At 35.7% G+C, this 22,293-nt stretch overlaps 1 protein-coding gene across 3 annotated transcripts in view; it reads left to right on the top strand.

The window, feature by feature from the left end:
• The window catches only part of LOC113228892 (transcription factor SOX-6), a 468,781-nt gene that overhangs the window by 368,152 nt on the left and 78,336 nt on the right, over nucleotides 1–22,293 (top strand). For all 3 annotated transcript variants that reach the window (XM_026462325.1, XM_026462323.1, XM_026462324.1), the window contains one exon: nucleotides 7,034–7,178. In XM_026462325.1, coding sequence (XP_026318110.1) covers nucleotides 7,034–7,178 — 145 coding nt within the window. The remainder of the gene's footprint in view (nucleotides 1–7,033; nucleotides 7,179–22,293) is intronic.

Below are 22,293 nucleotides of genomic sequence, written 5' to 3'. Positions count from 1 at the left end.
TCATGCACGAGTACACGTAGCAGTATACAAAGACTACATTTGTTGAGAAGAATTATGGTTTAACATATTTATTTCTCAAATGAATACAAATTCACTTAGCGAGAAATACAAGGTATCATAAAATTTCTATATAGAGAACGTGTCGACAAAATATTCAAATGAAGGTATAGAAATAAAATGTTGTGTTCTAGTATAATAAGAACAAAAACAAAAACAAGGCCCTAATCAAGTGTTGCATATCAATTGCCTCGGTGACTATGGTAAATCAAATCATTAAAAGGGAAATAATGTCTAGTAAAAGTTTCAGAACTCAATAAAACAGTGAACTATTGCACCCTACAAAAATCGAATGGCAAAGGGATCAAAATCCCATCAACTGATCGAATGTTATTGAATTGCTCTATTAGTCCCCCTACTGTCCTCTCACTAACCTTATTACTAGCTAATGTATTGTTTTAGTGGACAGGTTGACTTCGTTTTTAGGAAAAAAGGGGGTTCATTTTTTGTTGACCATCAGCCGGACTGGTTCCACAGTATTTTAACTTAACATATAAAAGTTTAACAATTAATAACATTTGTAATTATAGTTCAGAATACTGCTTGATGACTTTTACCAACTCAGTCAGCCGTGACCATGGGAACAGTAGAGTCTAAAACGTTGGATTGTTTGGAAAAACAAATAGACGGATTTACATCCGAAAAAAATGTTTATTTATATGGATTATAAGTACATACAAAAAGGCTGTGTAATAATGTATTTTAATTCATCAGTTTGCTGTTAAATGGCGCTGGGTGTAGTATGAAACAAGATGTTTACAATGAAATCATTTAAAATGTCATTAAATTGTGTTGTTTTATGTCTTTTACACTGGGAAAAGTTTAGTATTTTTATATAATACCAAGTTACAGGACAAACAAGCCGTGTGTTCATAACAACGACACAACAACAAACAGCAACAACAACAACAAAAGTCCATAACATTTGCAGTGCCACTTAGAGCTTTAAATCGCAAAGATCTGAGACTTAAGTCATTGCACATGTTGCCCTGAGACGTAAGTTGACAAGCCTCACGCCTCATTTCACCAGCACCCTTTTTCTTCAAAACCGGAATGCAGTAAAGCTCACATTACTGCTTGGAATAGCCGAAATAGGTAAGGTGGTAGTACTTCCCTGGAAGGACTGTCAGAAGGAGCTCGATCTTAATAAAAATATTTTTTACGAAATGTAATCGAAAATTTAATTCAGGGAATTAGTACAGAGTGACTTGAGTATAGCTATTAAAAATATTGTAATTTGTAAGCAAATTCTTCTCTGACCTGCAAATTTTTAATTTTTTTAAATATTCCCTGCCCGCAGGCTTATTCTCTGAACGTTATAACTTGGGCCTTTTCAAGGCAAGAGTACATTATTTCAGTGTTTATACTCCATCGTCGACCTCATCACTTTCGATTAGGTAGGTAAATGTCAAATGTGTGGAGGGAGAGTCCCCACATAACACCTGAGTCTCCCTGGGTTCAGGGGTATCCATAAAGATTTCCCCCCCGTCAAAAAAAAAAGGTAAATGTCAAATGCGCACTTATTTAAAAAAGATGTTTCAAAATAAATGAGGTTATTTTATTTTTGTAATAAATAAAGAACATCGGTATTTAGATTTTAACCCCATTGTTAGAAAATTAAAATAATATGTAGTGTTTTCGACGTAATCTTGTGCGAAAAAGATTTTCTGAAATTCTTTTCAAACATTGTAACATTCCTATTGATTTGAAAACACTACCTGTTTCAAAGTCGGTTAATGTATTTTTCATTCAAAAACATTGTAACATTAAGTTGCAGTATAAAAATATCAAAGCGACTACTTCGTAAGTTATAACCGGTGGCATCCCCAGTGAACAGGAAAATAAGAGAAAAGAAACAAATCTCGATTATTGAGTGACAGGCGTCGAATTGTGTTCGATATCGCCTTTATTTCGCCTTATTATGTCGCTTTTTTGTTTCGTTAAAGTATATTCGCTTAAGATATGTGGACAAACTTGTCTTTAAATGATTCTTTAGTTGACAAAATGACGTTTAGTAAAATAATTACTTTTTAAAAATGTATGTTGGTGGAAACATCATAATAATAACCTTATATATAGTTCCACTACCGAGCTCTTCTCACAATGAGAGGGTTTGGGCTACAGTTCCCACGTAGGTCCTATGCGGATTTGCTTTGAAAAGGTTATGATATATTTCAAATTCAATTTTGCTCTTGAATTCCGAAAACCTCGGATGTGCAAGACCGGACTCATACTCATATCCATGTCCCTCTGCTTGAGAGACGGTATGCTAAATCATCAGGCTACCACGGCTATAGGTACGGTTATTGGAATTAGTAAGTCTTAATTAGTAATTAGTATTTTGTGAACACTAGGGAAACCCTGTATCGCGGGTGCCATGGAGGCACATATAGGTAGACCACCACAAAACCACAAATATACTCAAACTAACGAGAGGAATAAATGTAGGCCATACAAACCTGTGCGCGGCAGTCCAGCATGGTAACTGTTCGAGCACGGAGGCAACAAAAGATATGATTTAATTTATTTCCTGTAGCTGGGCTAGAATTACTATTAATAGCTTTCCTTTTGCCGTCCGGCAAAAATGGCTCCCTCTGGCCAGTTGGAGTAACGATCTGCGAAAGGCTGCTGGCAGCAGGTGGATGCGTCAAACTGAGGACCAGCAGTGGACTGCGAGTGGGTGATGATAATGAAAAATGGAATTAAGTGCTATAGCATAGAACGTCTAAAATAGTTAACAAATACGACCGTAATGAAGTTATTTTGTATCGCGATTTGAATAATAAGTGAAACGAATGGATTTTTAATTAGTATTTACAGCAAGTTATTAATAGTTTATATAATTATTGAATAAAGATTGTTTAACGGGAAAATATGAATTGGAACGCCGATTTGTTATGAAAATCAAAATTAAATTTAATGAAATTAAAGGTAGAAATGTAAAATCCGTCTTTACCGATTTTACATTTTTATCGACTTTAAAATCCTTTTGTTAAATTATTACTCAAAAGGATTTTAAAGTCCTTTTCCCTTATCCCTGATATTCTGCTATGTCTCGTAATAGTTAAAGCAAAGAAATTAAGTCCAGGGCACTGCCCCAAGCACCCTGACCAGAACTTATTTAGAAAAATTCGTTTCCCAAATCGGTCCTACCGGGAATCGTACCCGGGACTCAACGCTCACCGTGCAAAACAAATTTATATTGTGATAGAGTTCGTCGAGGGAAGTACTGCCACCTTACCTATTTCTGCCGCCAAGCAGTAATTTGAGCATTACTGCGTTCCGGGTTTGAGGGGTAAGGATGCTGGTGAAATTCCAAACTTATCAACTTATGTCTCCAGGAGTCCATTCCCACATCTTTCGTGCCTAGCATTGTAAGCCTATGCAGGTTCGTTCCTTCCTCGAACCTGAAAGATGTGGAATAGTCTTCAACGGGGAAGTATTTCTATTGCGCTATGACATAGGGTTCTTCACAAATCCAAGCAAAAAGACTCTCAAAAACTGGCAACACGTAGGTAGCTCCTCTGGTGTTGCATATGTCCGTGGACGTCTATAACCACCTCCCGAAGTGACTCATTAGCTCGTTTCCCTTCTACTTTACAATAAAAAAAAACCGTTGGTCCACCGAGGTGGTCAAGTGAAATTGTCATCACTTTGCAACCGCATTACAGTTTAGTAAGAATGCACCTCTTTTTATTGAACGAATTGCACTTTTAAATACCTACTATAATGGATGAGAGACAGTTTGGAAAGTATTACAAAGAAAAAAAGACATTAATTAGGTCTCATTAATCTTATTTCGCGATACCGGTCTCTTTTGATTTAATTTTTTTTTAAACTCTTGATTGAACTGGTTGTTGGAACTCATGTCAATTTCGTACCATTGTGGGAAAATGGAACACTTGTGCGATGCTTGTCTTCACTTAAAACTAGTTTTCAGTCGTTTCTTGAGAACAAAATTAAGGCATTTCGGGAGAAAAATAAATGTCGTAACTTTCGAAAATTTGTAAATTGACCGACTGAACTAATTCTTGAGTCGGCGGACTAAAGCACATACCTAAATCAAAAACCAACATCATTCATTTAAATTAAAACATCTACCGGCTAAAGTCCAAGTCAAATTCCTTTGTTACTTCATTAATTTGTAACTTAATTCTCGTCTTCATAAGTCTCGTCTTAAGTGTCGTCTTTTTCAAATTTATCTTCCAACCACAACAAAACAAAAAAGTACAGAGTACTAAAAAACCGACCTCAAAAGTTCTTGGAATTACATCTGTTTGCCAAGTATTATTGAAATCGGTTAGTGAAAAGTGCGGAAAACCGGATTCATCGCCTAGTTTGCCACCCTTAGAGGTGGAATATTTTCTTCAAATGTAAATGGGACCACTAATGTGGTACCATCTTTCCAACAAAAAAAGGATCATTAAAATCGGTTCACAAATGCCGTTAGTTATTGCGTACAATACAGGAAAAAAATATAAAACATAGTCGATTTGAGAACCTCTTCCTTTTTTTGAATTCGGTTAAAAATTAAGCAATTTTTTTGCTAGAATTAACATTGTCCATGGTTTTGTGCAAACGACCCTTTCGTTCACGGCTTGTAGGCAATGAATACCTGTGATCTAATTGTAATAATACTTAGCCCATATAATATATGGGCCAGTTTATGGTTCCACTGCTGCGCACAAGCCTTCTCTCACAATGAGAGGGCTTGGGCTGTAGTTCCCATGCGGACCCAATGCAGATTGGAAACTTCATACATAGCATTAAATTGCTTTGCAGGTTTTCTCACGATGATAAATTTTAAATTAAATTTCGCACATAAACTCCGAAAAACTCGGAGGTGCAAGCCCAGATTCGAACACACAACCCTTTGCTTCAGAGGCGGTAGGTCAAGCCATCAGGCTACCACGGCTATCATGATGTATCACGATTGTAGTTAAAATCTTACCTATCATAAAACAATTTTGTCCGCAGGCGAAGATTGGCCTCGCACCTTATTATCGCATCGTTGCTGTGACAAGGCCACATCTGCAAAATAACAACTTTTCAGGAAAAAGTTTTGGAGATTCTATGAACGAAATTAGTCGATAACTTTTTAACAGACTTCAAAATAAGAGGAGGTAATCAATTTGACGGTGTTTTTTGTACGTTACACGATTACATTTACGAACCGATTTTAATAATTATTTTTTGTTGGAAAGAGGGTCCTCAGTTGGTCTTATTTAAATTTGAAGAAAATATTTCACTCATAAGGGCGGCAAACTGAGGAATGAACCCGGTTTCGCGCGTTTGTAAAACCACGAAGTTCTGTAGTTAAAAACCGACAATTTTTTTCCATAAAAAAGTTATAATTTATTTATGCTTAAATGGAAGAGTTATAAAAATTTACATGTCCATGATATTTTGTTTCATGTAGTTCCTATTTTTTTCATGAGTTTCATGTGGCTTTATTAAACTAAAAGTTCGTTATGTTGACCCTTTTTTGTGAAAAACTTTTGTTTATTATATGCTTAAATATGATCTAACCTTTGAAAGCTACTGACTGAGCCGTTACCTGCACGCAAAAAGAACCCTTAAATAAAGCGAAAGGCGTCAACTTTGCTTTGACAGCAAGTTTGGTTTTAGTTTCCTAAAACTTTTTCAGTCTAGTCGGTGTCGCTAGTGCGGTTTTACTATCAGAATTTCAAAGAACAGTGGTACTATAGTTACGTTGGTAAAGTTACATCACATCGTCTTCCGAGCGACTTTGAGCGAGGGTACATTAATAATTCAGCGCGGTCCTCCGATGCATTTGTTTGCGGTGTCGGTACGGTTCTCTTACTACTGTTTCGAAGTGAGTTTGTTGCGAGATATGGATCTTTATTGATATAAAAATTATACGAATATTATAATATTTGTATAAATACGATGTCCACCTAAATCGAATTTTTATTTTAAAATTGGAAAAGAAGATTACCTACTCTTGGAACCGAAGCAGTGAAAATACTTCATATTTTAGTTCGATACCTTTTATTTATTTATTTTAGGATTACATTTTTATTTATTTACTTTGATATTGTTATGATTATTATAATCGTAATTTGTGCGTTCTTGTTACAACATTTACTGAGAATTTTAATTACGTTTGTGTTGTTACTTCCAAATATCACATCAGTGAACCGTGACCATGGGACCTGTAAAGGGCCCGAAACGTTGGTTCGTTTAAAAAAACAAATATAGGTACGTGTTTTCGTTTCGATAAATTTGGTTGCAACCTTTACAAGTTCTAATTATAATATGAAAACCTAAATGTAGCATCCAAGATAGGTATTATTTGACTAATTTTAATGCTAATTACAAACAAGATGTGGGTAGGTACCTATTACATTTTACAGCACACTGTTTTGTTCTTCCTGAAAACACATTCAGATCACAAACGGAGTACCTATTCACTCTATAGCAATGTCGCATAACCACATTTTTTTTATAAGTGAGATTATTTTTAATAAGTTTCAATAGTAACTCTTCTTCACTAGCTAAAGTTCCGTCATGTACAATCTTTGTTGATATCATACTCTCTGTACTATGAATTATTCACCACTTGTTCATAGTACTCGGTATTGCATTCAGTTGATGTTTGTTGTATTAAAAAAATAACTTTACAACACGTATACATTCAGTCTAGCATCCATTGCTATCGGTAAAACCGGTGTGATTCATTAATCAAGAGAACTTATTTAAATTTTGTTCTAAATGACAAATGAGGTGTAGTCAAAGCGTTGATTTCTTCCTTATTTATTTGACCCGTATAACCTGCTCCCGCTGACAAACTAAACATCTTACACAACGCGGCTCTTCAAAATCTAAGAATCACCAATTAGAATTAAAATACGTCTCCGATAAATGAAGCTTTACAAACAACAGAGCTCCTCAAATCATGTTTAATCAAAACTATCATAATTCCCTAAAATTAAAATGTATTTATTGCCCTCAGTGACAGACGAGGAGTCTTAGACGCGGCGGCTCTGCAAGCTTTGGCCGGGGAAAGTGTGTTGGAGAAGGAACGTCAGCTATCAGAGATGATCTTGCAACTTCAAATGGTGAGAGAGCAGCTGCTGGCTCAGCAGGAGCATGCGAAGGTGAGTTATATCACATTATACATTACTGCCCGCTTAATTCATCTGAATCTTATGAAAGATATTGGTCCATACATTTCGTTATTCAAATAAGTACACAAGCAAAGTAGAGGAGCAAAGTAAAGGAATCGTTTATTAATAAACGCTGCGTTTGATAAGCTTTGAGTTCATTATGAAATCTTCTTCATAGATTCATCAAAATAATCCGAACACAATTTAGAAAAAAAAACCTAAATTAAAAAAAAATTGAATGGATTCGATTAATAAGTGAAAAAAGATGCATAACCGTAACGCAATCTCTATGGTATCCTCACGAAAAGAGACATTATAGCAAAAAGTTTTAATTACCAGCCGCTTACATTATTAATTTAAGGGGTACCTTTTGCGTAATACAAAACACTTTGATTACAGCTCGAATTGGCGCATATAAATAAGAACACCCTTAAAAATCAAAGCACGCAGCATATTTGGTGAAACTCGTGCCTTTGTTTCTGGATCTTTTCGGAATCTTCGCAACAAAACAAGCCAATTGATATTGAACGCCAATTCATCGTAATTCATCGTTCGAAAAAGACGTTCAAAAGTAATCCTTCCGATATTAGCTTAAAGTCGAACTCTTAGACTGAATATTTTTGTCCAGACACCACTTTGCATGCAGGGTCACGGCGAAAACGGACTAGGATAAAGGCATAGGAATTGTTCCCTTAGTTGTCTGAAGTACCTTTGAATGTTTGACACAGACATGAGATCAAGCCTTAGATAAACTTGGTTAGATCCTTTCTGACAAAATGTTCAAAGGGTATTAAACTGACTTACTTGATAAACTGTCATAGTAAAAACTTTTGGATGCGGGCTTTTATAATCTAATTGTTAAACATAATTTCTTACTTAAAACTGTAGTAATTTTGAACAGAGATTCGATATTTTAATATTTAACGCCATTATACAAAGACCGAACAAACACAAAGAAAAATTCCTTCGATCTGGCTGGAGTCGAACCAGTGTGTGTTGCAATACTGTGGCTACCGTAGCGATCTTTGTATTTTTTTGTGATAAGGGTTGAATTAGATGTTTGTATCAATAATAAAATTAAAATTCTTGTACAGGTATAATAAAAATATACGTAATGAGAAATTTTATGAATTATAAGGACAATTATTTATTATTCATAAAAATCACATTTTTTTAGTACTATATTGTTGTGTAAAGGCGCCCAAGAGTCTCCTAGCCTTCGGAAGGATTATAAACTGTGTTCTCTTAGTCATTGCGATTCCGAACTTGCTTCTTTTTGTCGACCCGGTCGCTAATTAGGTTTGTTGCGCACCGATTCTTCTCTCAAACGACTTTGTTGGTACTTTTCTTTGGATTTTGTTAAAATGGATTACAATCCCCAGTCGTTGATTTTAAAAAGTCACCTGAAGGTATTTTACTGCTTCTAGAGGTATTTTTTTATGATACCAAGTAACGGGACGAACAAGTCATGGACCTGATGGTAAGCGACACGTCTGTCTATAACAGTTGCAAATAAATTTATCAACAGAACATCTATTTAGGGAATGAAAATATTGACCAGCGATTTATAGTCCCTACTGTAGCAAATTCACCGGTCAGTTATATTTCGTTTCATCCATTTGAAATGGCTGGTCAGAAAACTTAATAATACACAAAAACAAAAACACTTTGATAGTCATATAGACGGGACGAACAAGTCGTGGTAAGCGACACGTCTGTCCAGAACAGTTGCAATTTACAGATTTAAATTGCAAAGATCTGAGGGGCACTGCCACTGCGCCCGTCACCCTGCAGATATAAGTTGACAACTTCCATGTGCATGTAATTTCACCAGCACCCTTCAAAAGCGGAACGCAATAATGCTCGTAGTACTGCATGGCGACAGAAATAGGTAAGGTAGCAGTAGCAGTACTTCCCTGGATGAACCCTTTCACATTGAGCTCTACTGCTATTAAATATAACGGATAAACGTATGTATATACATAAAATAAATAAAAATATACATAAAATTAGGCGTATAAACGTAGTTTGCATTGTCTATGGAATTTTTTGTCATTTCGCTAATAAAACTAGTTCTTATGATGACTTGGAAAAGTTTACATTTCTTTGATGGCTGTCTATGAATTTCAATTCTAATTCTATCTACATTTAGTAAATATTTAGCAGCAACGTCGCAAAATTAAGTCGCAAATGAAAAATGCATGTTAAAGAAGGTTCACAAACCTAGAAAAATATGTAAAATTAATTTTTTTTTAAATAACGCACACACTCAACATAGCCCCGCACTAGGGAAACCCTGTGTCGCGGGTGCCATGGACACACACATAGACAACCACAAATTACACCCAAACTCACGAGAGAAATAAATGTAGGCCATACAAATATTTCTCCCGGCCCGAGAATCGAACCCGGGGACCTCTGCGTGGCAGTCCGGTATGGTAACCGTTCGGCCACGGAGGCAGTTATAATTAGGACGGTATGACGGACCCAAATTCAAATAAACTATACTTCATACGTAAGCTAAATACACTTGCATCGTCATATTAATTAATAGTACATTGTGTATCAAGGGCAGTAAATAAGATATAACTAACGAGAGTTTATCTTAAAGCCCGAAGCCGAAGGTTTACGGAACACAATAGATTTACAGAATTTGCAAATGGCGGGTTCTTTGTTTTTTTATGAATTGACTGCTGTTCTTCCATAGATAATACAACTCGAACTAAAATATTATAAAAGGTACAGACGCATGCAGTCACAATGTATTAGATATAAAATTTTTCAATTTCAAAAAATACTGCAGAATTTGAATTCACAAAATAAATTTAATAAAATATAGTTAAATTACAAATGTTTAGTTTTTTTTATACCAAATTTATGCGAAAGATACGTTCAGATTTTTCGAGCATACAAACTTTTTGCCTAATCTTGACTTAAAAATCCATAGGGCGATAATATAATGAAAAAGTCCGTGGACATAATTTAGGACATTACGGTCGCCTTTGCCTGCACGTTATGACACTGCAAGTGTGACGAAAACTCTATTACTTGTTCGTTAGGCAGATTGCCCTGAGAAGAATACGTACATACATAGGTGCCTTTCAACTCTGAATATTAAAGTAATATTATCAGTAATATTTACTAATGCAACTAGGTAAGTAAATATATCTAAACTAAAAACAAAAATGGACCTAGAACTGAACCCTGAGAGACAATACGATTTAAGATGGTCAAAGTAAGGACCCGCCACACTGCTACGGTGTAAACCGTTTTCTTAGAAAAGCATCGTGCCCGGCAGTGAGATGTAATGGATTGATGATGATGATAATGTCAAAGACAATCGTTATACCTACTTAAGCCTTAACGATACGGTTTACTTGAACTGTACACAAAAACAAAGTCTCCATAAAACTTTTTGTTTCCATACATTTTTTTGTTTTGATCAGCTTTCACATACCTTCCAAGAATTAATAACCCGTTCACTGCTTTCCAATTCACATAAAAGTCCTTTCATTCCGAATCAATTTTCATGTTGCATTGTAAGTGTAGGGGCGCCAGCGCACAAAAGGCTCTTGTGCTAATGAATCAGCGATAAAAACCCTCGATCAGATACAATGAATACATTGCCTCTACCATGAGTCTACAGTAGCTGTTATCGTTAGTCGACCGCATAAAATATTTGACAATGGTGTGTACCAAATTGCTATGCACCCGTAGCGGTCATGATGTCACTATATCTAGACAAACAAAGAAATATGTCCTAGGTTTTTTCTTATACAGCTTCTGTGTACTTCGATAACAAAAATCCATGGCGATGATAGATAAATATAAATGATAAACGTGTACAAATGTCAACTTACAAAGAACAAACCTTTATTTCTTACCGATTCTTCTCTGGAGCATTTATCTTATTTCACTAAAACCAAAAAGAACGCGTTGAGAATGCAACTGTAGAATATGAAGATATTAACAGCCTCTTAATCGTATGTATGTATATGCATACAGACAATAATACTTACTTATATACTTTGAGAGGAAAAAGTATAGGAAAATAACAACACAGTATTGTATAATACGGAAATAAGTGGATACGGGTGGTATATAGACAGAAAAATACCTTAGTAGCGCCTTAAATATGTCTGAAATGTACAGTGTGCCTTAATAACATTTTTTGTGTATTTTTTATTTACAATTTGGATACAATATTGATCGTTACTTATTATCGTGTAAATACCGCCTCTCACCTCAGTCAAAAATACTTTGTTACTGCGTTCCAATGAATGTCCTACAAATATTCATGTATCTATCAACCCTACAATTGTTGACGGTAGAGATTGAAGAGTCCTACGGGTTTGCAAATGGAAGCGGCTAATGGCGGCCCGGCTCTCGTATTCGCGCGCTTTTTCAAACATAGAACGCGGGCCCTTTGTTGACGTTCCGGAACCATTCGGAATAGATTCGAACGCCACTGGCTGGTTCGATTTTCTTTTTTCCCGCTTTTGTTGGTTTTGTCTTTGGAACCAGCCAGACTGTTTTGTGCGTTCGATGAGTCTCTTTTCGAATGATGAGTTCGACGTATGAACTCTATTCAGAGACTGATATGCACACGCATTGGCGATGCAATCGCGCCGACTACATCCAAAATGGAGTTTGTATAACCGTAATCATAAAATCTTTACTTTTGTAATTGTAAGTAGGTACCTAGTTTGTCTATAATTTAATCAATGCAAATATAGCTACCTCAATTACAGTGTATGTATAGTAAAATTATAAAAAAAATGGACAGAATATCATTCTATAATCGCACAAACAAGAATAAATGATAATTAACCGAAATGATGTCATCGTGAACAATAAACGTCAATGCAAATTTTACGACGATAATTTTCATTTCAACTCCATATCATTACGCTGTACATAAAAGCACTAACAAGTTCACAAGGGAACTAATTGGTATGTCTATAGTACCTATTTACTCAATACAATTGTATCTATATCTATGTGTTGAGTAAATAAGTTATTTCTAGCGCCAAGCAGGAATGTGAGCGTTATTATACTGCGTTCCAGTTTTGAAGGGTAAGGATGCTGGTGAAATTACAAGCACATGGGACTTGTCATTTATGTCTCAAGGTGATGTCCATCACCAGTGGCAGTGCCCCTCAGATCTATACGTTTTCAAGCTGAGTGGCATTCATCTTGTCACTTAATATCATAAAAAAGTAGGTATTACGTAATAAGTATCATTATATAATAAAAATACATGGTCCGAGTATATAGCTCTAAATGTACCTGAAATAAAACGAACTAATCTGCGCGAGCACTCATTTGAATTAAATATCTCGAACATAAAAGCGTGGCTCGATAACGCGCACCCCATATTGTAACCCCCCAGCCAGACAAACGGAAATATGAAAATGAAACGTCGAAACGGAAAAACGCATCAGACGTCCGCACTCGGTAGCCGGACAAAAAATGAATGACAAAACGAACGCTTAATTCGCAAAAAGCCCGTTTGATGTCACTAATTGACAATCACCCGGGGGACGCGTCTCATTGGTCCGCGTATCCGCGTTCTGTTTTTAAAAATTAAAAACAAATAAATTACCCGGGGTGGCCAGGCTTGTCACAGATGGGGCGATATGATACCTTCAATAAATGAGCCGTAATATTTTTTATTACTATTTTTTATGAGATCAAAAGTTAACAAACTTTTTAGCCAGAGAAGCAGAGCTATCGTGTAAAATGGTTTTAGTTAAAACAGTTTGGTGTTAAAATAACGCGTGTCAGTTAAAAAGGTCCGTCGAATAAAATATGTGTTGAGGGTTGCCCGTGTCAGACCAATTAGTTTATGAAAAAAACTAGTGGCAAAACGGACATGTGTTGATGTGTTTTTGATTAAAGCGTTAAAAAGTTACGGCAGGCTACCTCTTTACGGTTTAATATTACTTGTTATAAATGTCGGTTCGCGTTACTAATGAATCTCAGGATATTGCAGTTATGATTTTCATTAAGTATTGAAACAACTAATCCAAGTCAATCAAACGCACTGTTTACATTTTAATGACATTCTCTAATTGGTTACATAACATCAAAGTTGCTGGAAAGATAGTAACATTTTAATGCTTCTTTTAATTGGACAACAAGGATTTTATTTATTTTGAGTACTAAAATGTTGCATCAGCAAATTACTAGTGGCGTAAAAATTTAAGGGACATTTCCCTACAATTCAGTTTAATAAACACCTACTCCAATGACTAATCCACCAATGAACTTCCGTTCTCAATTATAACCTAATTGTTTTTCCAATGATAACACCAAATGGAATTCCTCACACCACTTTTCACTACAAACCAAAGTCAACCTTAACGCCTAACATCCACTGTGATTAATGAGAGAAATTCGCACGTCGAACTTTCACTAGGGCAGTACAATTCAATGTAGAGGGGATAACAATTGCCTATTGTGACGCCTATCTCTTTTGCTCATCTATGTGAAGTCTTCGTTAGAAAGAGATAAGTATATATCGCTGTTATGTTCTCTCACAATGGGTTGGTGGAAATGGGAACGCCTTTGTGGCTATGATTTTCTTTCATTCGTCGTTTCAGGCGTTTTCGTGTTGTTTGTTTGTGTTACGTCGTGCGCATGTCCGATTAATTTTATGTGCTATTTTGTTCGTTTCGCAGAGGATGTAAAATATACTACGTAAGTACAAATCGAAGAAGTTGTGTGCGTCAATGTGGTAACAGCTATAGCAACCAACATTTTCCTTTATTGCCATTTAGTATAGCCAGATAAGATTGTCGTTAAATTGCCTAATGATTGAACTGTCTAATGAACCTGTTCCTGATATCGTCAATTTTAAGCTCTAGTTCGATTTTTAAAATTGTATTGTTGGAATTTACGCGCCAAGGACAAAAGTTCGTAGTTCGAAAACGTTCGAATTCACAATGAATAGTGACTACGCGTAGAATTTTTTTATCGAAATCTTTTTGAAACGGAATAAATCTGCTCTAGTGTCTGAATTCGCTATGGATTGTCTCTATGGTTGTTTATGAATTAAAACAGGGTGCTTTATACTACCTACGAGAACTCGGCATAACTTTATGATGCCTTGGTGCTTTTGATCAGTTAGTTGGGTCTTAGAAAACGACTAAGCGATAAATCTAAGAGAACTGATAGGCGTATAGATAAAATCTCCCTTAACTTATTTAAGTGTTTTGTTTTTATTATTTTATTCGAAGAATAACTACTGCATTTTATCTACATAATATTTCATCTGTGTATCTCATTGACTTACAAATAAATGGACGACGGGTCTAATACAAAAACCACGAAGAAAATGTCCCAAGTCAACCTATTCGAAATTTAAATTGTAATGTCATCGCAGTATCGCGCTGTCAATAGAACAAATGAAGACTAAAGCGGAGTGTCGCGCTCTGTATACGATTTTAGCGCCTTACAAGTGCGGACACTTTTTAGCGCGGACCCGACGTCCATATAATTGTAAGTCAATGGTGTATCTGGTGTTTCTAAATAATATTCCATTAGTTTAAAAATAGTACGCAATCTCTTTTTAAGTTTCTGTAGAAGTCCACCTTCAACGAGTATATTTTTTCTGCCAATGAAAATGGCATATCTTAGAAATTCTAAATTTAAAATTTTGTCGACGATTATTTTTGTTATATTTTCCCTCTGAATTGCTAAGCTTTTTCTTTGGCGGAAGTAGCCGCCAGCCTTTTGGTCATCGGCGGCTTGAACAAGGCGACTTAAAAGCGTAATTAAAGTAAAACATAGAAGGTTACCATGCTGGTCTGCCACGCAGAGGTCCCGGGTTCGATTCCCGAGCCGGGAGAAATATTTGTATGGCTTCGTTTATTTATCTCGTAAGTTTTAGTGTAATTTGTGGTTGTGTGTCCTTGATACCCGCGATACAGGGGTTCCCTATTATGGGACTATAAGTGTGAGTATGTGTGTTGTATATGTAATGAAAATTGTAACTTAATAGAGGAATTTTCTGACCTCTAGAGACTTAGGGTTTCCGGGGCAAAAGATTTAAATCTTTTGCAGTTTATTGTTATGGACATTTTCGGTTTTTTAAATAAGAGTAAAAATAGAATCTACGATGTATCGAGATCGCCCAGGAGATTCAGTTGCACCTTAAAGATTAGAAGAGACTCGGGTTGTATGTGCTCGGAAACACAGTCGCAGGCAGGGAATTAGATTTCTGGGCAGTGTGCGTAGTAAAAGATGTCGAAAAACGCTTAAAGGTATCGGCCAAGTAGGATTAATGTCCCGCCGTATGTCTGGATGTCCGATAGTGAAAGGAGGCGGGCGGAATGAGTTGATGGAGCTCATTGATACACAGTTTTAATTACAAGAGCCGGTTGTGTAAACCATTAATGAAAATTGTAAAGAACAGACCCAGTAATTTGCCAACCCAAAAAATACTAGATTACTAGTGCGACGAACAAGTCGTGCACCTGGCGGTAAGCGACACGCCTGTCCGTAACAGTTACAATGCCGCTCAGAGCTTTAAATCGCAAAAATCTGACCACTGCGCCCGCCACTCTGAGACATAAGTTGATAAGTCTCATGTGCCGGTATATTCTGTAAACAACTGACAGACAGGCAATTTTCCGCTGGTGGGTTAAGCTATGAAGTTTAGATTCGAACTAATCGTCGTCCAATAGTCTTCCTGGCTTTGCATTCAACGAGTTAAAAGTCTTTAATTGAAATTTCGGTGTATCTTAAAGTGTTTTTGCATATTTTTAAAAAAAGTAGATTTTACTTTAAGTTTTAAACGGTATTCTTAGAGTGCCTCTTCAGTCCTGAAGGTTGGCCGTCAGCTTCCTGTGTTTGTCTTTATCAGCAGCCAACCGGAACAGCTGTCGACTGAGATAATGCCTGTCAACTCCCAGATGTTCCGCATCCACGATGTCTTTCTTCGCCCAGTGCGTCTCTTTCCCTGTACTTTGCCAATCATTATTAGCTGTAGCAGCGTGTATCTATCGTTCCTGATCACGAGATTCTCTATTTTGCGCCTTTTGATAGATGTCAACATATTCCGGGACATATGAGTTAAGGTTTCGTTCGTGACTATCTGTGTCCGACCAATGCTAACACCACATCTCAAATGCCTGCAGGCGTCTTGTAGTGTCTTTTTTCCACGTTTCGCAGCCGTAAACGGTATTACGAATGAAAAATACTTATTTTTGCCTTATCCGTTAACGTAACCATGACAGAAAAATAGTCGGTTTTTCTATAATTATGAGTACATACTGTAAAAACTATATGACACGACTCGAAACAAATCCTAAAGGCAAAAGGACATTAAAAAAGAAATTAAGCTTTATTACGAATCTGAATATAAGAATCGCTATTTTATTTTTACGATCGTCGAGATATAAAAATTGCATGATCGTAAACGAGAGTCGTTTTAGATTTTCATATCGACTGCTTACGATTTTCCTTAACCGGTTTTCCGTTAACTGTCTATTGGTTATGTTCGTGGTATATTGACCATCAATAGTAAAGTAACTAACATTATACACTTGTGAACATGCACTTTTTGTAGTGAAACAAAGGAAGTGATATAACAGAAAAACATAGGTATATGGGCACAAACATAGGCACATGCAGCAGTAGCCAGGCGTGAAAATTGTCTTTAGTAACGCCGGAGCAAAACCAAAAAAAACATACACTTGCCTTAATAAACTTATTAGCACACAAGACACTAATTATTTCATTGGTTAAACTTAACTCATCAAATATGATAAATATTTTAAATAAATTTTTTAATTTTTTAAAATTAGTTATATAAGCACCAAATGTAGTAAATTACTTTAAAATATTTATTATATTTGATAATACGTGGAAAATTTTAGGCAAGCCGGTGGGAATCAAGTTCTTTGGACGCCTCGTCACTGTAACACAGAACAATAAATAAATACAATAGATGTGGTTAGTTAGCGTCCAACGCGTGCCAACTATAGGTCTGTCTGAGCTCAGTCCGCCATTTTCGCTTTGTATAATATGGGTATGTCATGCAAATTTCCTAAAATTCCAAAAAAATGCCTTATAGTGCTGTTTTGGTGTACAAAAATGATAGCCGCACCAAAAGTGTTACCCGTGATGGTATTTCATATCATCGGAAAGTCTTATTTTAATAAATTTCAAATTTTCTATTTATCGAAATAATTTTTTTGTCACAAGAAACGAAATTATAGCTTGTACCCTTGCAATGTGGTCGCTTCTTTTTTGGAGAACTAAATTAATAACTCGCAATTCGTCGTCGTTCAGCAATTAGCCGTTCAGCAATTTCTTTCAAAATTTGAAACTGCAGCCAATCAATATCAAGATTTTGAAGTGTTTCAAATTAAAAATGTGTGAGTTTTGGCGACGTCGGTTCTTAGTAATCGATGCTGAAGGCTCTTTCATTGTTTTTTCTTCCGTGACACATATATACTTCCTGAGTTCTCTGATATAATATGATATGATGATAGAAATATACAACATCATACTTACGTACATCTTAAGCACTACAGTGTGCTACCGTACGCATTCATAATTTTCTGCCTGTATTAGGCTACTACTACAGGCTCTACTGGCTACAGGCCTCTTTTCATTCCTGCCAAACTTTCCGATCTTGTGCAGCTCTCGTCCAGGTTTTAACCGCCACTTTTACTATGTCATCGACCCAGCGTGCAGTTGAACATCCCGGATTTCTTCGGGCTGTCCTTGGCCACCAAAGCTGTCAACGCCTTACTACAGTGGCCATCACCACGTGTAACTAGATGCCCAACTCCATTTAAGTACTGCACTGTACGCAGTTAACGTTGTGACGGTGTAACTTCCTAACACCGTCATCTCACCTCTTTGTATCCCCTCTCCCCGCTTGTATCTTATCATTTTTTATTTTCTATGTATTTAAATTTTAAATTTGAATTGTTCCATCTTCCTTCGCTTTCTCATTTTGTTCTCGTACCACGGTCACTCCCAGCTCGACCGCCACAACAGTCGGAGCTGTTCCAAATTTCATCGCGAATAATCGCTAATTCTGGTTCTTTACTACGTTTGTAATCATTTAATAAGTTAAATTATGTGTAATAATTTATAAGTCTACAGCCTTCGTGTACCTAAATCTGTAATTCAGTTACTCGGCCCATTTAGGGCCCTTTCTTAAAACTTTACTTCTTTAATAAATTTTGTGGACCGGAAGTTTCCCGTTTCATTGCCGTGAACATATTCACGGCTAGTTACGGTTACAACCCTTTCAACGTTAAAAAGAGTTAAAATGAATACGACAATACTGATATACTGCTTATGCATTACATATACTGTGACAAAACTGCGTCAAATTGTGCAATCAGAAGCTGTTCTTAGTCCTTAGTATTATTCCTTTATTTCTGTTTCAGCTAGTGCCGAGAAATTGCCCATGTTTTATCGATATAATTGCTCCGTATATTATCACTTGCATAATACTAGTTATTATTGACTGTTACGGACTATTTAACTGACTATTAAATAGAGTGTGAATTTGTGCTGGTGAAAAATTGGTATCCACTTTAAATTAAATATTATGAATATAATAAAAGGTTGGTGGTTATAAAGTTTATATAATATAGATAATATTCATATTTTATTTATACCTTTGAAGTAATAATGCGACACACCAATTGCCTGGTCTCAAACTAAGGAACTTCCTGTACTATGAATACCAGAGAAACGGCATTCACTCTGGGGCCCTTCCCACAACACCCAAACCAGAACTAACTTATAAAAGTTCATTTCCCAATTTGGCCATGTAGAAGTAAAATGAAACATTAAGGAATTGGATTTAAAAAGTAGTTTTTAACCGACTTCGAAAAATGTAATTTTTTTTGTATGTAGGTATGTTACGCGATAACAATTTGTGAACTGATTTTGATGATTCTTTTTTGTTCAAAAGAGTAAAGTAAAGTATGGGTTTCATTTAAATTTGAAGAAAATATTCCACCTCTAAGGGTTGGAAACTAGGGGATGAATCCGGTTTCGCGCACTTTCCGGTAACCGATTTCAATAAAACTGAGCAAATACATGTAATTCCACGAACCTTTGAGTTCGGTTCTTTTTAGTTCTCTGTACTGAGATTATTATTAAGCTATTAATGTGCGACTCCTTTGATTCCTTATTGAAGTTTTATAGTTATCATTTGTCTGAAAAGTTTTTAAGTTATTTGTTTTTTCTTTATCTTATATAACACTTTTTGTTATTCCTACAACAATATTTTGAGTTTTATTTGTAGGAATAATTTGCCATACAATATCTTTTGTAATATTGTCATTCGAAACGATACTTCTGACTTAAACTGTTCATACAACGTGATCGTAAAAAATTATATCGATATTTAATTTAATCACTAAAATTAAACATCTCGTCCAACACTAAAATTCCTAGTTAAAACAGCAATTAAAGACCTTTAATTTAAAGCATGCAAGTGGTTAAAATACTAGTTTAAATGCATGGTTATTGAAAACGGCTGTGGTGTTGAAAATATTCATATATTGACTAGGGAAAGGTTTACAGTCATAGTTAATTACTTGTTCTACTTTATTGATAGAGTGCTGTCAATATTCTTAACTGACTAGAGTTATTATCACGTTTTAACTACGTTTAGGATTCTGTTTTATGAGTATATTTACTCGGTGTGGAGTAAGTCTATATTACGAGGCGTAACAATAGTAAATCTGCGTATATACATATTATTTATTTAAATACTGTGCTGGAAACACAAATATTAAAATATAAAAAAATATAACAACTGTCTCTTTTATAGTTAATTTCTCATTTAATGTATGTGCTCCGTATAAAAAACAGTAGTAGATTAAACAATTGCAAAATAGCTTATTCTATGTCAAAACTACAGTCCACGTAAGGCTTTGTATCTGACGAGTTTTTATTTTATAAAATCAAGTGATGGGGCGAACAAATCGTGTGCCTGATGGTAAAGTACACGCCTGTCCATAACAGTTGCAGTGCCACTCAGAGATGAGAGATGTGACCCGGGAACTGCCACTGTGCCCGTCACCCTGAGACATAAGTTGACAGTCCCTTCGAAACCGGTACTCTGTAATGCTGAAATTACTGCTTGGCGGCAGAAATAGGTAAGGTAGCAGTACTGGACGAGCTCTTTCACAAGGACCTCTACTGCTACTAAGCGATCTGGTCATTAGTGAGTATGTGACCAAAATTTGATTTGAAGACCAATTTGTTGACAATTTTAAGCCAACTTTTTAACCGTCAAGAGCGACTGGAGTTATGACTGTACTAATATTAATAACTTGAAAGTTCCTACCTTTTATTCTTCTAATTAATGGTTACAAATTACATCGAAGCTGCCAATTTTTCCTCTTTGAATACTTAAGCTTAAGCTTACTATTAGGCGAAAGCATCTGCCAAAGATTACGCAAAAATTGTACGTCACATAATATGAAGACACTGAACGCATAGTTCCCAGTCAAAGATAAAATCACCTCCTCTTCCACACAATATGTTCATACGTACTCAACCAAAATGTGTATGACAGATGCTTTTTTCGCAATCTACATGAGGTGTGCAAAAAGTGATGGTGATTAATGAATAAAATCACCTCCTTAAATATCGGGAAATAAAATATCTCTCCGTGTGAATTTTTAAAATTTTTGTCGTCTAATGGCATTTACTATATAGAATGCAACTTTTCCTGTTATAAACATCTCCATCGAAGAAGGTTATTCCAAGAATATCAGTAACAAGTTATTTTGATGATGGGCATAACTACGGAAGTACATTCCTTATAAAGAAAGTCATTCGATTCTGGTTTAATAGGAAAATATAATTTTTTACGCTTGCGTGCATCTATTGGAGTAGGTGAAATAAACACTTTAATGCGTGATAGTCTGGCTCATTTCTATATAAAAATAAATCCAACCAAACCCAAGAACAGTTAAAAAAAACAACATTGTCTCATGATAATAGTCCGTAAGATTAAATTAACAATGTCATTATCCTCTTTTTTTAAAGATCGTTTGTTTTTTAACTGGGTGGAAACAACTGTAAATTTAAAAGCTCGATCGAGATTAAAGTAATCGATTTCTTTTTATTTTTTAAGTCGATAATAAAAGTGTATCAAATTTGTGTATACAATTTAAATTGATTACAATAATGTTTTGGGTTATTATGTTACACATAATTACACCTTGGAAATGGAACTATATTTTCGGATGTTAGCCATCATTTCGTGTATTGGGGTTCTTTACGGGTTTTTTTTCTTTACTTTTGTCCCATGGTCACGCCTAATTGTCAGATACGCTATTTAAATCAATGTGTAGCAATACTGGAAAATCTGAGAACTTGATGTGTACAGCAGTACGGACACGACGTTGCAAATAAAATCCGGCTGTTCGAAGACCTTAAGTACAATAACGTTCTTTGGTACGGCTGATAAAATTATGAATAGCTACAAAGAACGTAGTTTTTCTTTATGGTACAAGTCGTGCGCCTGATGGTAAGCGACACGCTTGTCTATAATAGTTGCAGTGCCGCTCAGAGCTTTAAAGCGCAAAGATCTGAGGGGCACTGCCACTGCGCCCGTCATTCTAAGATATAACTTGAAAAGACCCATATGTCTGTAATTTCATCAGCACCCTTGAAAATCGAAACGCAACACATTAATTCTCACATTACTGCTTGGCGGCAGAAATATATAATAAGGTACAGTAAGAAATGAAACTATTTTTCAGGATTTAAATCGCGTATGTTTGTTCTTTCAAACATTCCGAAGTTTCGGGCCATTTACAGATCCTATGGTCACGGTTGACTGATGGGACCTGTAAAGAGCCCGAAACGTCGGTTTGTTTGAAAAAACAAATAGACGCGATTTAAATCCGGTTAACTAGTTTCAGTAACAATCGCGAAAACCTAAGAACTCGGCAAGGTACAGTAAATTCCCTGGACGAACCCTTTCACTAGGAGCTGTACTCTTACTATAGTTACAGTCCCGTTAACTGACGTGTTTGAACTACTCCCAATTCAATAACATACTTAAATACCAAAAAATAACAATATCTTTATCTTCCGTTGCATTTAT

The sequence above is a fragment of the Hyposmocoma kahamanoa genome, unplaced genomic scaffold (assembly GCF_003589595.1).
Source record: "Hyposmocoma kahamanoa isolate Upper Pololo Valley unplaced genomic scaffold, ASM358959v1 262, whole genome shotgun sequence".
Taxonomy (NCBI): Eukaryota; Metazoa; Arthropoda; class Insecta; order Lepidoptera; family Cosmopterigidae; genus Hyposmocoma; species Hyposmocoma kahamanoa.
Note: the sequence above shows the minus strand (reverse complement) of the source record. Positions and strands in the feature narration are given on the sequence as shown.